The sequence below is a fragment of the Anabrus simplex genome, chromosome 9, assembly GCF_040414725.1.
Source record: "Anabrus simplex isolate iqAnaSimp1 chromosome 9, ASM4041472v1, whole genome shotgun sequence".
In the NCBI taxonomy this organism is placed as follows: Eukaryota; Metazoa; Arthropoda; class Insecta; order Orthoptera; family Tettigoniidae; genus Anabrus; species Anabrus simplex.
The window spans coordinates 45,755,803-45,770,410 of record NC_090273.1 but is presented as its reverse complement, the minus strand read 5'-3'; the positions used below and the strand labels follow the sequence as shown (position 1 = coordinate 45,770,410).

The 14,608-nt window shown below is 36.9% G+C and overlaps 1 protein-coding gene across 1 annotated transcript in view; it reads left to right on the top strand.

Annotated features, from left to right (window-relative positions):
* Positions 1-14,608, top strand: part of ry (xanthine dehydrogenase rosy) — a 182,405-nt gene that overhangs the window by 68,899 nt on the left and 98,898 nt on the right. The window contains exons 3-6 of the mRNA XM_067153950.2: positions 2,795-2,891; positions 4,979-5,214; positions 7,038-7,306; positions 10,422-10,563. Coding sequence (XP_067010051.2) covers positions 2,795-2,891; positions 4,979-5,214; positions 7,038-7,306; positions 10,422-10,563 — 744 coding nt within the window. The remainder of the gene's footprint in view (positions 1-2,794; positions 2,892-4,978; positions 5,215-7,037; positions 7,307-10,421; positions 10,564-14,608) is intronic.

Below are 14,608 nucleotides of genomic sequence, written 5' to 3'. Positions count from 1 at the left end.
AGTCAGTCAGTTAATTCATAATGTCTATGTAAGCTAAGGATAATTTTGTTCACTTATAGTTATGAATTTCATTGGTTCTGTATTGAAGTGGGATTACAGTAAAATTAAATTCCTTCAAGGTCCACCTATTCAATACAATGACGTTTTATTGTGATTCAATCACATGTCAAATGGTACTAGTTTCGGCATCTATGTGCCATCATCAGTCTTAAGTACAAATTAAACAATATATATATATATGCCTAAAAAATCTAAAACACATTTTAACACATTATAAAATACAATTGCTATAGATATCTCATCTATCACTATAGCTATAGATATCTCGTGTATCACTATAGCAATTTTATTTTATAATGTGTTAAAATGTGTTTTAGATGTTTTAGGAATTTATATATTAATTTGTACTTAAGGCTAATGATGGCACATAGATGCCAAAACTAGTACCATTTGACATGTGATTGAATCACAATAAAACGTCATTGTATTGAATAGGTGGACCTTGAAGGAATTTAATTTTACTGAAATGTTCAGACTAATGACGCAATTAAATACTTGCTCTAACATGAATTAATAGAGGTAAGATACATGTTATCTTTTTCCTCTATCCTCTTGGCAGATGTGGAGATACATGACTGGATACTCAATATTACCCCAACCTGTCATTATTTCCTTTGATTCAATCGGTGTCTCACACTACAGGCTCTTCAAGTGCCTTTACAAAAAAAAAGTCTGACGGATGAGATCAGGAGAACAAGTAGGTCATGAAGTAGAAGGCTGCTCTTTTGAACAGTTTTTGTAAAAATTAAGATTAAATTGAAATCTAATAGTTTTATTCTCTATCACATCGAAGAGTATCACAACTATCAATTTTTGAGCTACGGTATTTGATAACCATCCTCTAGGTCCAGATCACCATGAACTGGGGGCAGAGTAATCATTTATTGCAGTCCAAATTATTTGATACACTCGTAGTTCTGTTACAATTGATCTATTACTACTTAAATATTGTAAATATGCTTACTCACTAATTACACCTGATCTCTAAACTGTAGTTTCTAAGACTTATTCCTAGATGTTATTTGTTATACAGTCTTTCTCTGATTCTTGCAGTTGCTTTCTCTTTACAGCACTTGCCTGGAGTCTTCGACCTTGTATGATAGGCAATGGTACATCATTGTAGAGCTTGTACTGCAGTAAAAGACTGAGTTTTTTAAGTTTTTGTAAAGGATTAAATTCAAATGTATTACCGGTAGTTTCAAAGATCAATTTTTGATCTATGGTTATTAAAAAACCTTTTGTTTTAGCCTTTTCTATCATCCCTAGAAGTTTGAGTATTGAATTCTTTCACAGCCTTTAGAAGAATTAGAATTGGGGAGGGAGAAAAAAATACTTCCCTATGTGAAAACAGCAGTGTATGAAGATACAGAGATTGGCTTTTTTGACTTTTCATAGTCCTCGTTTCCTTGTTCTGTTGCTCCTTCTTCCCATACTGACCAGTCAGTGTGTTTCTATTCATATTCCTATCTATTCAAATTATTACACATTGTGATGAATTCATGCGACGGATACATCATTGTTGGCCGTATTATGAAGTTTTTAAAATGAAACTGTGAAGCGTTTTATTACTATGTTTTTAATTGTTAAATTTCCTATGTTCCATGATGAAAAAAGTAAATTCTTTCACTTTCATATATATTGGAAATAAACATTTTATTTTGTGAGTGGAAATCAGAAAAGTTTTCCTTGAAAAACCTATACAATAATAAAAAGTGAAATGGGGTGTGTGTGGTTTGTTCTGGATGGCCTCAAAATCTACTGGACTGATTAAGTTGAAATTCAAATAGGATATAGCTATTTGCAAGCTACTTGCGCAAGGGATGCTTTCGATTTTTATATATTTCACCGTTTTGAAATAGTGGGGGATTTTACAGGGTTATGTCCCAAATTTGGCCTTTTCTGCCCTACATCAACTAAAACAACAGGTAAATGCTTGGCCGTATTAAAAAATCAAGTGCACCTGATGCCTTAAAATGAAATTTTCTACAAGAAATGTCATATGCATTTTCTTCGTAACTTTTAACGGTTTTCAAGAAAATTCATCTTGTGTTTTGGCTGTAGTCACCCTTGTAATGAATAGGGTACTCATGTCACGCTTAAGTAGGGATCACGTGAAGCCACGTTCGTCATCATTTGTGTAAAGTCGTTTGTTTGTTAACAGGCCAGCTGAAGAATGAGCGTTCCATTCTGCGGAGGGAGTTTCGAGCTACAGTTGCATTGTTGTGAGTGCTAAGCCTCCTTATCCATATTTGAGAACTCCTGTGGGCTGTAGTTTATTTATTCAGCCATTTTCATTATATTTATATTATGTGTTTCTATTGTTTTAATATTTTTTACATAGTTTTAGGATCCGTATTTATTGAGTTTATAATTCATATTTCATTTTGTGTCATTAGCCACTTTAATCCTTGTTCATAAATCCATATGAAGAATTTATAAATCTGCCATCAAATAACTTCGAACATGGATTAACTTTGTGCAGTCATAAAAAATATCTTAACTGATATTCTTACCTAAGGTTATTTAATAAAATGTATTTATTTGGTCTCTTCTGTTATTGTAGATAAATACATTGTGTTCACTGATGAAGGATGAAATGTATGTTGTAAACCTTTCAATTAAGATATTGTGTAAATAATTAGTTGGTTTTTTTTTCTTTTTTTTTTTTTTCTAGTTGTATCATTATTCTGTCATAGTTTATTTTTCATGGATTTTTCCTTAACTTAATGCTCAGTAAGATTATGTGGCACCAAGCTGGGTTGCGCCGAAGGAGGATGTGGGGCCTGCACTGTGATGGTCTCGAAATACAACCGCCAACTTCAAAAAGTTGTGTATCCTTAAACAAAGTCCAATATTCTGTAGGCCTGTGTGTGTATTTGATGAGGCTTGTTTCATGAGAAAGTATTATGTAAATAGAGTTGATTGATTAAAATAATCAAAATACTTGTAACAGATACTTTCATATGTAATTGTTACTTACTACTTGAAATAAAATTGTAATGGTTACATTGAAGTAATCAACATACAGGTCAGGCCAGCTAGAAAGAAATCTGGCTGCTCATGCATACTTTGAATGAATGATCCAGCGTAGCATAGTGCATGCTGTCAGAGCTTCTACTACGAGGACAGATGAGTGCATAAGTTTATACTCAGCTGTTTAGACGTGACTTGCTGCTTTCTAATTTCTCGTTGTGTTGTAACTATGGTGAGTGGTGTACATTAGGTCTATCTGTGACAGTATAGAAGGCGTTAATGTCTCTAATTTACAAGCAGAAGGGAATCTAATAACTTAAAATGTTGTCAGGACAATCTAATGAGTGTTACATGTCTGTTACGACAAATATTTCGGGTCAACTGTACGTTGCCACAATACTAAGTGAGAAGGGGAAATCAGTTCATTCCCATGTTTCTGCTCACTTGCACACTTCCCCTCACTGGCAGTCTTCCTATCTGGCCCAATCTCTACACTGCATGAAAACTGAGATGATAAAAATTAAGTAATGATCACTTTTCAGTTCTACTACAGCAGAACCCATAGCTTCACCAGTGCTGGATTAGGTAATTTGTTACCTCTGCAGAACTTCCAAAGACATTGACTTATCCTACAGTAGTCATCATGCTTCAGTTAATTACTTCTTTTCTTAACGGTCCGGCTCCATTGCTAAATGGTTAGCGTGCTGGCCTTTGATCCCAGGGGTCCGGGGTTCAATTCCTGGCAGGGTCGTAAATTTTAACCATAATCGGTTAATTCCCTTGGCACGGGGACTAGGTGTATGTGTCTTCATCATTTCATCCCCATCACAACGAGCTGGCCGCCTACGGGCGTCAAATAAAAAAGACTTGCACCTGGCGAGCCGAAGTCCTTGGACACCTTCCAGCATTAAAAGCCATACGCCATTTCATTTTTTCTTTAACAAAAGTTTTATTGACCTCCTAATCAATACAATATATTTTTTATTAGGACTAATTTCAGCCGATGTAAACAGCCATCTTCAGCTATTGATAACAAGACAGTTTAAGGAAGGACATAGTGTCATTAGAATTGAATGTCTTAATACAAATGTTAAATGGGACTCTATCTTAAAAGGCTATGATCACAAATATGGTCGCAGAAACACATACATATACAATTAAAATATTCAGTATGGTCCATATAAAGGGATTTTTTATCTCGAGGAACACTTGTTAATTAAAAAATGACATCAATCTATCTTCAATGGACAACGATCATTAATGGACCATCCTGCCCCCAGAATTACATTTAACTTTATAAAAACTAGATGTCTAAGATCGTGTACCCAAAGTTCTAATTCAGCTTTACACCACTAGCCCACATAGAATGCACTGCTATAGCCTTAACTCTACCAAAACCAGTCCAGATCAATGGTAGTTTACACTGGAAACTAGAGGCTTAAGTTCGTTTTGCAGCCCTAACCTGGGGGCTTACACCCCCAACCTCCCTTTGCTTGTCGCCATATCACTGCCCTTGTCCAGCCCCTACCCTAACCAATCCAGACCAATGGTCTTCTGTTACTGTAACTTCCATTCTTTCCTCTCCTCCTGGGAGTTCATGCTCCCAGCCTCCTCATTTTAGTGCCTAACTAGAGAGGTCGGCAGTCATACCGATCACCCAACCACGCCCGCGAGTAGACAGAAGACGGTCATTCCATGGTGTAGATATTAGTGACCTGAGAATTTAATGTTGGGGTACATGGTATAAAGTATTAATAAATATAGCTTCAGGGTTGTCAGAAAGTAATTCATAAGGCAGGATAATGTGTTCAGTAATTTGTATTGCCCTTGTATTTCAGATGTGTAAAAATAAAGACTTCTGTGATGCAACAGAAAAAGCTCTACTACTTTATGCATCAACCTAATATTACCTTAATAATCAGATTACTTCCTTGACTCTGATCAGTCATTTAGCAGTGAATGCCTGCCTCGCCCCTGTCTGTGCCATGCATGGCTTAGCAGTAACAACAGTAGAAGGTATTGGAAGCACAAAGACTAGACTACATCCAGTTCAGGAGAGGATTGCCAAAGCTCATGGCTCCCAGTGTGGTTTCTGTACTCCTGGGATTGTGATGTCCATGTATGCCCTCCTCAGGAACCAGCCGGTTCCTAGCATGGCTGATCTTGAAGTTGCTTTCCAAGGTATTGTCCTTTGGTTTGTGAACATTATATACAGTATACAGGAAGTGGAGGGAGGAAAAGATAGCTTGCACAAAATCCTTGTTGGATCTCGGTGGACGTGGGGTCCTTCTCAAGGATGCTTGGCCACAGAATTCCAAAGGAAAGCAATTAGGTATGCGTAATGGGGTCATATTAGAAATCAGGGGTGGAGAAGTCTTCTAGAAAGGAAGTAAAGGAAATTTAGAAGAACATACTTAGCTTACATTGGGGAGAGAATCTGGGACATCACTGGGATAAGACTGAATACCAAGGAATTAATATTTCATCACTACAATAAGTTACAAATCAGAGGTCATGTTTGTACACATGATGTTGCACACACCTCTTGCAGGATTGATTCTGGTTTTGATTTCAAGGTCTGTGTCCAATTCTCATATTTGCCTGCATCCTAGGAACTGAAAATGTGACACCCCCTTGGTAGTGTTACAGGAATGAAAACCGCATTGGTGAATTTTTGTTTGCTGATTATCATGAATTTTGTTTTCTGAATGTTTATTTTAAGGTCCAATTATAGTGACAGTCTTGTTTTAATAGCAAACTTTCTGAAAACTGAAAGGGAATTAATTTTAGAATTCTGCATTCCAAAGCTAAAAGTGATGTTAGTGGGAAGGACAGTAACAAGATTGAATTCCAGGTGGGAGATTTAGAATAAGATCAGATGGGCCAGTGCTTTTATTACATCCTCCAGGAAAGCAGCACAGTGAGAGAGAATGAATGCTGGGTTAGGCAGTCCAAGTCTTAGAAGAACATCAGTTGTTTTAACACCAAGGTCATCAAACCATCCTCCAAAGAAGGTGGTATCCAAGGTTCATATCTCTCATTAAGAAGAGAGCATGGTGTTATGTGATGACCTGATCAGTTCATCATTTGTCAAGACTTGTAAGCCTCATGAGCAATCCCATGATCTTGGTTAGTTCTAAGGAAAATTTCTGTAAGAGCAATGTGTGTTAATTGTACATATCAGCAAACTTACTGGGAAAAGAAAACATATTGCTCACTTATTTGTAATACCGGTATGTATAGACATGTATACACATGTATAGAATCTTTCTGTTGAAAGTTATATACTTGTTGTACATATCTATCTTTTACCATTTTGGAAAGGATCCACACAAGAGTACTTCTCTGAATGATGTATTTTATCCAGCTATGTTGTTATCCTACTCTTCATACATGAAAACTGAAGATCCGATACCCATCCTCCTGATGAAAGCAGGGGAAGGATATGAACTCATTGGGACAGAGTAGAAATGGATGTAGAAGAAATGGGGATTGATGAGGAGAGAGTCAATCTATTTGAACACATCAATGTATAAAGATGTGTGTCCACCTCCTTGGCTGAATGGCCACTGCTGAGGCCTTCGGTTCAGAGGATCCTGGGTTAGATTACCGGCTGGCTCAGGGATTTTAATCACATATGATTCATTCTTCTGGTTTGGGGACTGGGTATTTGTGTTCGTCCCAACACTCTTCTCTTCATATTCGAACAACACACCAAACTACCAACCACCACAGAAACGCGCAGTAGTGATTATATGCCTCCATATTGGGTTGGCATCAATAAGGGCACCCAGCTGTAAAACAGATACAAATCCACATGTGTGACACAGTTCGTGCCTGCGATCCCACAAGTGTGGAGAAAAGGCAGAAGAAGAGTGTGTAAAGATGTGGAGATTGTCCTTGTCCTTTCTCCTCTTCCCATGCTGACATATCGTGTTCATTATATTGAGTTCCTTTCATGTTCATGACTTTCTGTGTATGACTTAGTTTGTCCTTTCCACCAGGTAACTTATGCAGATGTACCGGTTATCGTCCAATCATCGAAGGTTTCCGTTCCTTCACTGAGGACTGGGAGCATGGGCGTATGATACAGAATGGAACTGGCCTTCAGAATGGAAATGGTGTTCAGAATGGAATGTGTGCCATGGGCGACCAGTGCTGCAAAAACCGTACAAATGGAGAAGAGCAGAAAGATGAAGAGGTTTTGTTTAAACAGAACGAATTTACACCCTATGATCCCTCACAAGAGCCTATCTTCCCTCCAGAATTGAAGGTCAGTATTATGAAATTGAAGTCCATTAAAAAATATATATATAGTTCTGTTACTTTTGGTAGCAATATCATAGCACTTCATGGGTTCGTGAAGTCTGCTTGGAGACTGGCAGTCACATCCATCTATTTCTTGTCTTTCTTTCTCTTACCTGATCCTTCCCTTGAATCCCAAAATTTCCAGAGAACTGGTTAGGTTTTCATTGCCATCATTTCCAATAACTGTGAAAGAAAGCCTCCCAGTCAATGCAAGGGAAATTTTCAAAAGAAAGTTATATCCTGATGGTTTGGATTCCACATTAAGCTATAGAATACATAGCAATGCATCCACACTTTTCCAGCAAGCACATATAAGTAAAATTAAATAACTAGCCAAACTCACTCGAGTCTTAAAATGCTTGAAATATTTTTTTAAGAACTTAAGGACATTCAGTAAAATAGAAAAAGATATGTTTATTAATTTTAAATGGACTCTTATTTGTAGTACTGTCCAATTTGTAGAAACTAATAACACAAGTGTATGCACTTTGAGGTTGATTAGTCTAATACAGAGCCAATTAAGCAGAATGTCTAATCATAATCAGGTCTAAAGAAAAAAATGTCCAAGGATAACAAATGTTTGAAAATTAAGTGTAATGGTAATATGTACAAGTAGGTTCGAATCCCACTATCGCCAGCCCTGAAAATGGTTTTCCGTGGTTTCCCATTTTCACACCAGGCAAATGCTGGGGCTGTACCTTAATTAAGGCCACGGCCGATTCCTTCCAACTCCTAGGCCTTTCCTATCCCATCGTTGCCATAAGACCTATCTGTGTCGGTGCGACGTAAAGCCCCTAGCAAAAATGAAACAGAAAAAAAAAAAATGTACAAGTGGCAGGAATATCTCCTAATTAAAATACCCTCTAATTATAATATCTAATTGGAAGTGTAAAGGAAAGAGGGTACTTTTGCAGCAATAAATTTGTTTCTTTGGTAGTGAAGTAGGCTATTTCTATTTTCAATATTTCTAAAGTACACATTTCAAATAGTACAGACACTTATGTACCTTTTCTCAAGGTTACTATATAACTTCTAGTTCATAATGACTATGACTATTATTTCAGGCTTAAAAACAAAAATAACTGGAGGTGTTCTCTTCATGATACTATTCACTCAACATGTGCGACTTATTCAGATTTTGAAAATCTTCAAGTGTGTAAGTTGGGGACCAGACACATCACAATCAACAGCTGGATGTAGAAGTGAGGAAAACTCTTAAGCTATAAAATGTTATGCTATTAATTCACCTAATGAGGTAGGTTTATGCTATCACAATGAAGAGCTGCTAGTTGTTCTAATGCCTGAGAGACAAGCTCTGTTAAGGGCAGTAAATCATAAAATAAAATAAAAAATTAAAAAAAAAAAAACTGAAGACCTCCTTTGCTCTACAACACTTTCACTCGCACTCTTGCACAGTTCCTTAGATATGATTCTGGACATGAGGATCCTGATCAAATTCTTATGTCTGTTACTGATGAAGTGTTGAGAATTTGGATGTTGAGTTCAGGATAGAACATTGAAGACTATACCATCCATGTTGTCTATGGAATCATTTTGGAACCCTTTAGTATAAAGTTTGTGTTTAAGAAAACCAGGCAGAGATATGACGATATAATAGAACAAATGAAGAAAACTCTGTAGAGTGCTTAATTAGAACCAGAAATCATCCTTGTGAACTTTGAAATTGCTACAGTGAATGCCCTCAAGAACAGCTTTCCCTAATAATACCTTCAAGAGTTCTGTTTCATTTTGCACAGTCAGTTTAGAAGAATGTTGTCAATGATTTTTTGAGAAAGGCACATCATTTTGAGGATGGCTCAGTGAGAACCATTTGCACTCTTAGAAGATGTTGACAATTTTTTTGAATACTTGTATGAGAATATAAGTGAAGAAATTGAGTCTATTGCCAGTTACATGGAGAGAATGGATGCAAAAAGAACACTGCAAAGGGGTAGTTGACAGGCTATTCCACCATGTTTCCATCTAATGACTGGAAAGTATTCATTCCTGTAGTTTATTTATGTATGGTAGTGTATGACTGTTAGTGCCGGGAGGGTCCTAGGTCATGTTCAGCTCACCTGGTGCATATCTTTCTATTTGATGCCCATCTGGGTGAAAAATCAAGATCAAGATGATGATGATGCAGGGAGAGGGTGAAATCCAGTGCCAAATAACACAGAGGTCTGTTTAATGCATGACACCTGCATCTGACAGACAAATCACCATCAACTGCGTTATATGCTCTCACTCTATATGAATACTGCAGAGAGGTTTGCAACCGAATCCAGGATGTTCCTTTCCTCACATTCAACACTTTACGTTTCCACAATGACAATTACATGCAGGTTCATAATATATGGTGAAAGTAGTGGTAAAAGATCTTTAGAGGTCGACGCCACAAACAAATAGCATTTAAAAAAAAAATAGTCACCAGGCAGGCTTCATCTTGTAGTAAACAGAATGCAACACACTATTATTAGTATTATAAGTTCTAGAGGATGTTGTGACCAATCATGCTTTGATATGGAAGTTCCTTGAACACATAAATAAAGACCAGAAGAATAATGAAATTTATATGCGACAACTAATGGCAAGCCATCGGAGATGACATCATCCTGTTAAAAACAAAACCACATCAAATAAATCAAGTGGTGGAGGCAAAGGTGTCAAGTGATTTATTAAGCATACAAGGATGATTTAAAATGGTATGCATAGAATGATGAAGTGTATGAATAAGCTCTGTTGTGATGCATTATTGAACTGTAATGCTAATACCTGTACATTAATGAACATCTAGTACTATTCCATTCTTGTAGACATGTATACCTGCTTAGACTTGTACGCACACCAACTTTGCTTAGCTAAAATTTTATAGAATTTAGACATAGGCATTAAAAATTAAAAATAGGTATTGCTTATAATTAGGCATTCTTTAGTAGACCTAATATTGTAGACCAACCTGAAGTAGATGTAATAAGGTAGACATTGTGTCATTAGACATTAATTCTATAGACTTGTCTACTGTGGACCAAGCATTCATGTATTCTGTTTTGTCTTATACTAATCTTTCTGTTTGGCAGCTGTCTTCCAACCTTGATGAACAGTACCTACACATTATAGGCAAGAGAGTGGTCTGGTATCGTCCTACAAACATCGATGATTTGCTTACTCTGAAAGCAAAGTTTCCTCAGGCAAAAATTATTGTTGGCAACACTGAAGTAGGTGAGAAAGATATCATTGCCATTCCTTCTAACACATTATGATGTACATAGATAAATCATTTGTGGAAATAACTTCTTTACTAGTAATTATTAAAGATGGTTTTATAATTTTTAAAGGTGTTTGAACAGGAATTCATATCCATACAGCTTAGAGACCTTTATTCTACTGCCCTATTTTTCTGTATGATTGCATGCTGTATCTTGTTTATAAAATTTCTGTCTAGTTTAGTGGAATACCTGATGGAATAATATTTTATTTGCAAAACTATTAATATTTCAAGTTCAGTTTGGTAAAGCATTTTTTGTTTTGCAAAACTTAATAGGTCAGCTTGAAATGAGCACTACTTACCAGAATTTTCAGACTGAAGGACTAGCGTCATTATCCTCAGAGTTTTTGAAGAAAAAGGCTTCATTTTTTATAACTAAACTCTCCGAAAACTGGTATAACAATATGGAAATATCTCAGAAGTATTTCATTCCCACCCTACTGTAGAACAATGAGTGCCTTGGGATTGTTGTGTTAAGAACTAGTAAACAAATTGGGACACAATCTGTTGGCCACTATGGGTACTATCAAGCGACACAAGCTTCTAATACAGCTAGATTGTATGACTCTAGCCATCTAGCCAAAACCATACAATGAACTTTTCTGTGGGGCTACGGTGGTACCTTGGGGTGCTAGGAATTTTAATTGTATTTTGTACGTAAATATAACAGTTCAGTGAAATATCACTTTGAATATTGTTTTACTTCTCATTTACTATATGAACAGTAGAAAGAAAGCATTGGCCACCAAAACATTTCTTGCTATGTGTTCTGGCAGTCAACAGTCGACGTATTAAACATTTCATTTGCATTGAGAACCAAATTGACATTTATCAACGCTAAATGTCGTATAATGTACCTGATGAACAGTCGTTGTCTGGGCTGACTCTACCTACACATTACAGAAAAATAAATTGAAAATATCTTCCAAAATACCAGAGAAAAAGCATCTGTCAACTCTTAGGTCAGACACCCAGTAGAAAGACAGGAATATGAATAGGATAAACACAATAGCTGGTCAGTGGGGAGAGAAAAACATACAGAGAAAACGAGGACCATAGTTGAAGCACGAAAGCAGGAACAAGCTCACTGGGATCTGAGAAGAAATAGATGACGAGAGAGCAAAATCTATCTGAAGATGTGGAGATCGTACTTGTCTTCCTTGTGGTTCCAGTACTGATTTGTCATTTCATAAGGGCAGGGATGGCAAACCTATGCCATGCGTGTCGCTAGGTGACACGCAAACTCTATTTCGGTGGCACACCACATGCACTAATGTGCAGTACGTCTTGTACTATAGACTATACATATCTCGGTTCATCGTATAGTCATAGTGTTTCAGGTTTAAGAAATAAATACAGAAAATCTAAATTCCAATTCCATTTGGATGTGCATTATGGCAACACTACCCATCTCAAGAAAATATGGACAGACCTATACAATGAATGCATAAAGCAAGGAAAAATACCTCATAACTGGAGACTTTCTACTCTTAAAATTTTATACAAAGGGAAAGGAAATATTAGGGATCCAAACACATATCGTGGACTAGCTCTCGAATGTACTGCCCTAAAAATACTGACAAGCCTCATAACAAAACGTCTATACAGCTTGGTTCAAGGATCAATACCGGAAGAGCAATTTGGATTCATGAACACTCCAAGCGGTAAAATGTTTACAAGGTGATATAGAAGATGTGTTAAGATTCCACAGAGGTAAACTACACGCTGTCTTTATAGACTACACTAAGGCCTTCGACCTCGTGAATAGAAATATAGCAATCGATAAACTGGAAAAGCTCACTGGGAAAAATTACAACATGAGGATTTTAAGGAACATTCTGAACAAAAATTTCATACAAATAGATGACAATATTGATATATCAGATCCAATAGAACAGAGTTTTGCATGGTGATCCGCTTAGTCCGCTCCTATTTAACATAGTAACTGCAGACATAACTCGGAGCATTAGAACAGAAAAGGTCAAATTGTATGCATACGTGGACGACATAGTGCTTGTATCCACTCAGTTAGCAAATCTCCAGGAGGCTTTCAACAAACTTACAGTATGGGCAACCGAAAACTAACTTCAATTAAATGAAAATAAAACTGTGTCAATGACTTTCAGGAAAGGAGGCAAACCGGCAGCTAGCGATGTTATAATTTATAAAAGAGATGCACTATCGATCGTAACACATTACAAATATTTGGGAATCACATTACCGACTCGCGGAAATGTATACAGTATCCATGTTCGGGAGAGAGTTATCGCCGCTTTATCAACTATGAACAGTATACCGAATTTACGGAAGTTATCATTAAATACCGCGTTAAAAATTTTCAAGTTAAAAATCACTCCAATAGTGACATATGGTTTGACTTTAATTTGGGACCAATTAAGAAAGAAGAATCTGAAGGAAATTGAAAAATTAAAAGCAAGATTCCTGAAGAAGGCCTTGTGTATTTCAAAGTATACACCCTGACGTCTGGCATATGTTCTCACCAGAGAATCCTTCTACATTGAGGATTTAAGATACGACCTATGCTTGCCATCAACAGAAGCATACCAGAGTCTACTCCTTGAACTGCAAGGAAAAAGAGAAGAAATATTTCCTGAATTTTACGCTACAGATGCTATGGTCAACAGAGGATGGATAAAAGCCAATTATGCATTGAGACACTTCATGATGCGTTTTGCTGTTCATGGTTTTCACCATGGTATCTGCACGAGAGACATCTACCACCGACCGGATGAACTATGCGTGTGCAAACTTTGTGATAACCCATGTGACAGATATCACGTAATGACATGTAAGCGCAGAGAAATATCTCTGACAAAATTCTGTGAAAATGCTTAAGAGTATGTCCTCTAATTATGCACATTGTGCAAAATTAAATTAAATTATGGAAACACTGCAACACTGATAGGTACGGAAGTCAAGTGAGAGAAATGTCAAATGCAGCCGACGAGCCATTCACTCGCCCACATCACTGAATTAGTGAAGTTTGACTTGTGTGTGGTTGCCAGCATTGCGTTATTATTGTTAGTGTGTTACTGTTTATTGTTTTGAATTTTGTAAGGCAAATAGCTGCCAAGAGATTGTCCCAATTTCGCGAGTTGGAGATACTATTGCACTTGGTTTCAAAACCTCAAATTGCACAAATGAGTGATATTAAGGTCAATTTTTTGAGTGGTTAGACATTGACAGTTTAGAAATGAAGTTGACTGAATTTCAAGAAAGCAGTACATGGGTGAACAAATTCGTACAACTTGGTGAAGCATTGGTGTGCAGTTGATGGTGAATACTCTCTCCAGAAGCCAGAGAACTTAATACTTGAAAAGTGAAACAGCCTCCCACAAATGTTTTCGGCTATGAAGAAACTGGCTACAGTGCTGCTTACTTTGTGTGGGGCTTCTTACGCCTGCGAGCAGCTGTTGAACTTTGTGAAGTCAACAGTTAGTAAGTAATTTTGCGGTATTGGCAAAATACAACCACGAAACATGCAATCAAATGTATTATTTTACAATGTATATATGCATAAGTAATAGCATTTTATGAAACATCATTTGGAATTAGGGATGGAAGTCGGTGGTGGTGGAGGAGGTTGTAGCAATTACAAACGAAAATAACAAGTGGCACAGTAGATATTTGAGAATAATAAACCAGACTTAAAATGGCACACTAGTTGGAAAAGGTTCGCCATCCCTGCATTAGGGTGTTCCTATTCATGTTGTAGCTTACTGTATATGACTTTGTATCCAAGACATTCATGTTTATATAAAGTGGACAGATATCGCAATGGCAACACGTGGTAACACTGTGTATACAGAGACATCTCGAGAAATGACGTGTAGTGTTGAACACTGGGAGCTGAAGCAGGTTAGTGCATTGCGCAAGTCGAATGTAGTGCATGTGAAGACTTGTGTCATAGTGGAATGGAGCAATGCTTAAATATCAAGTTTTGTTACAAAGTGGGATAAACGGTGATGGAGGAGCATG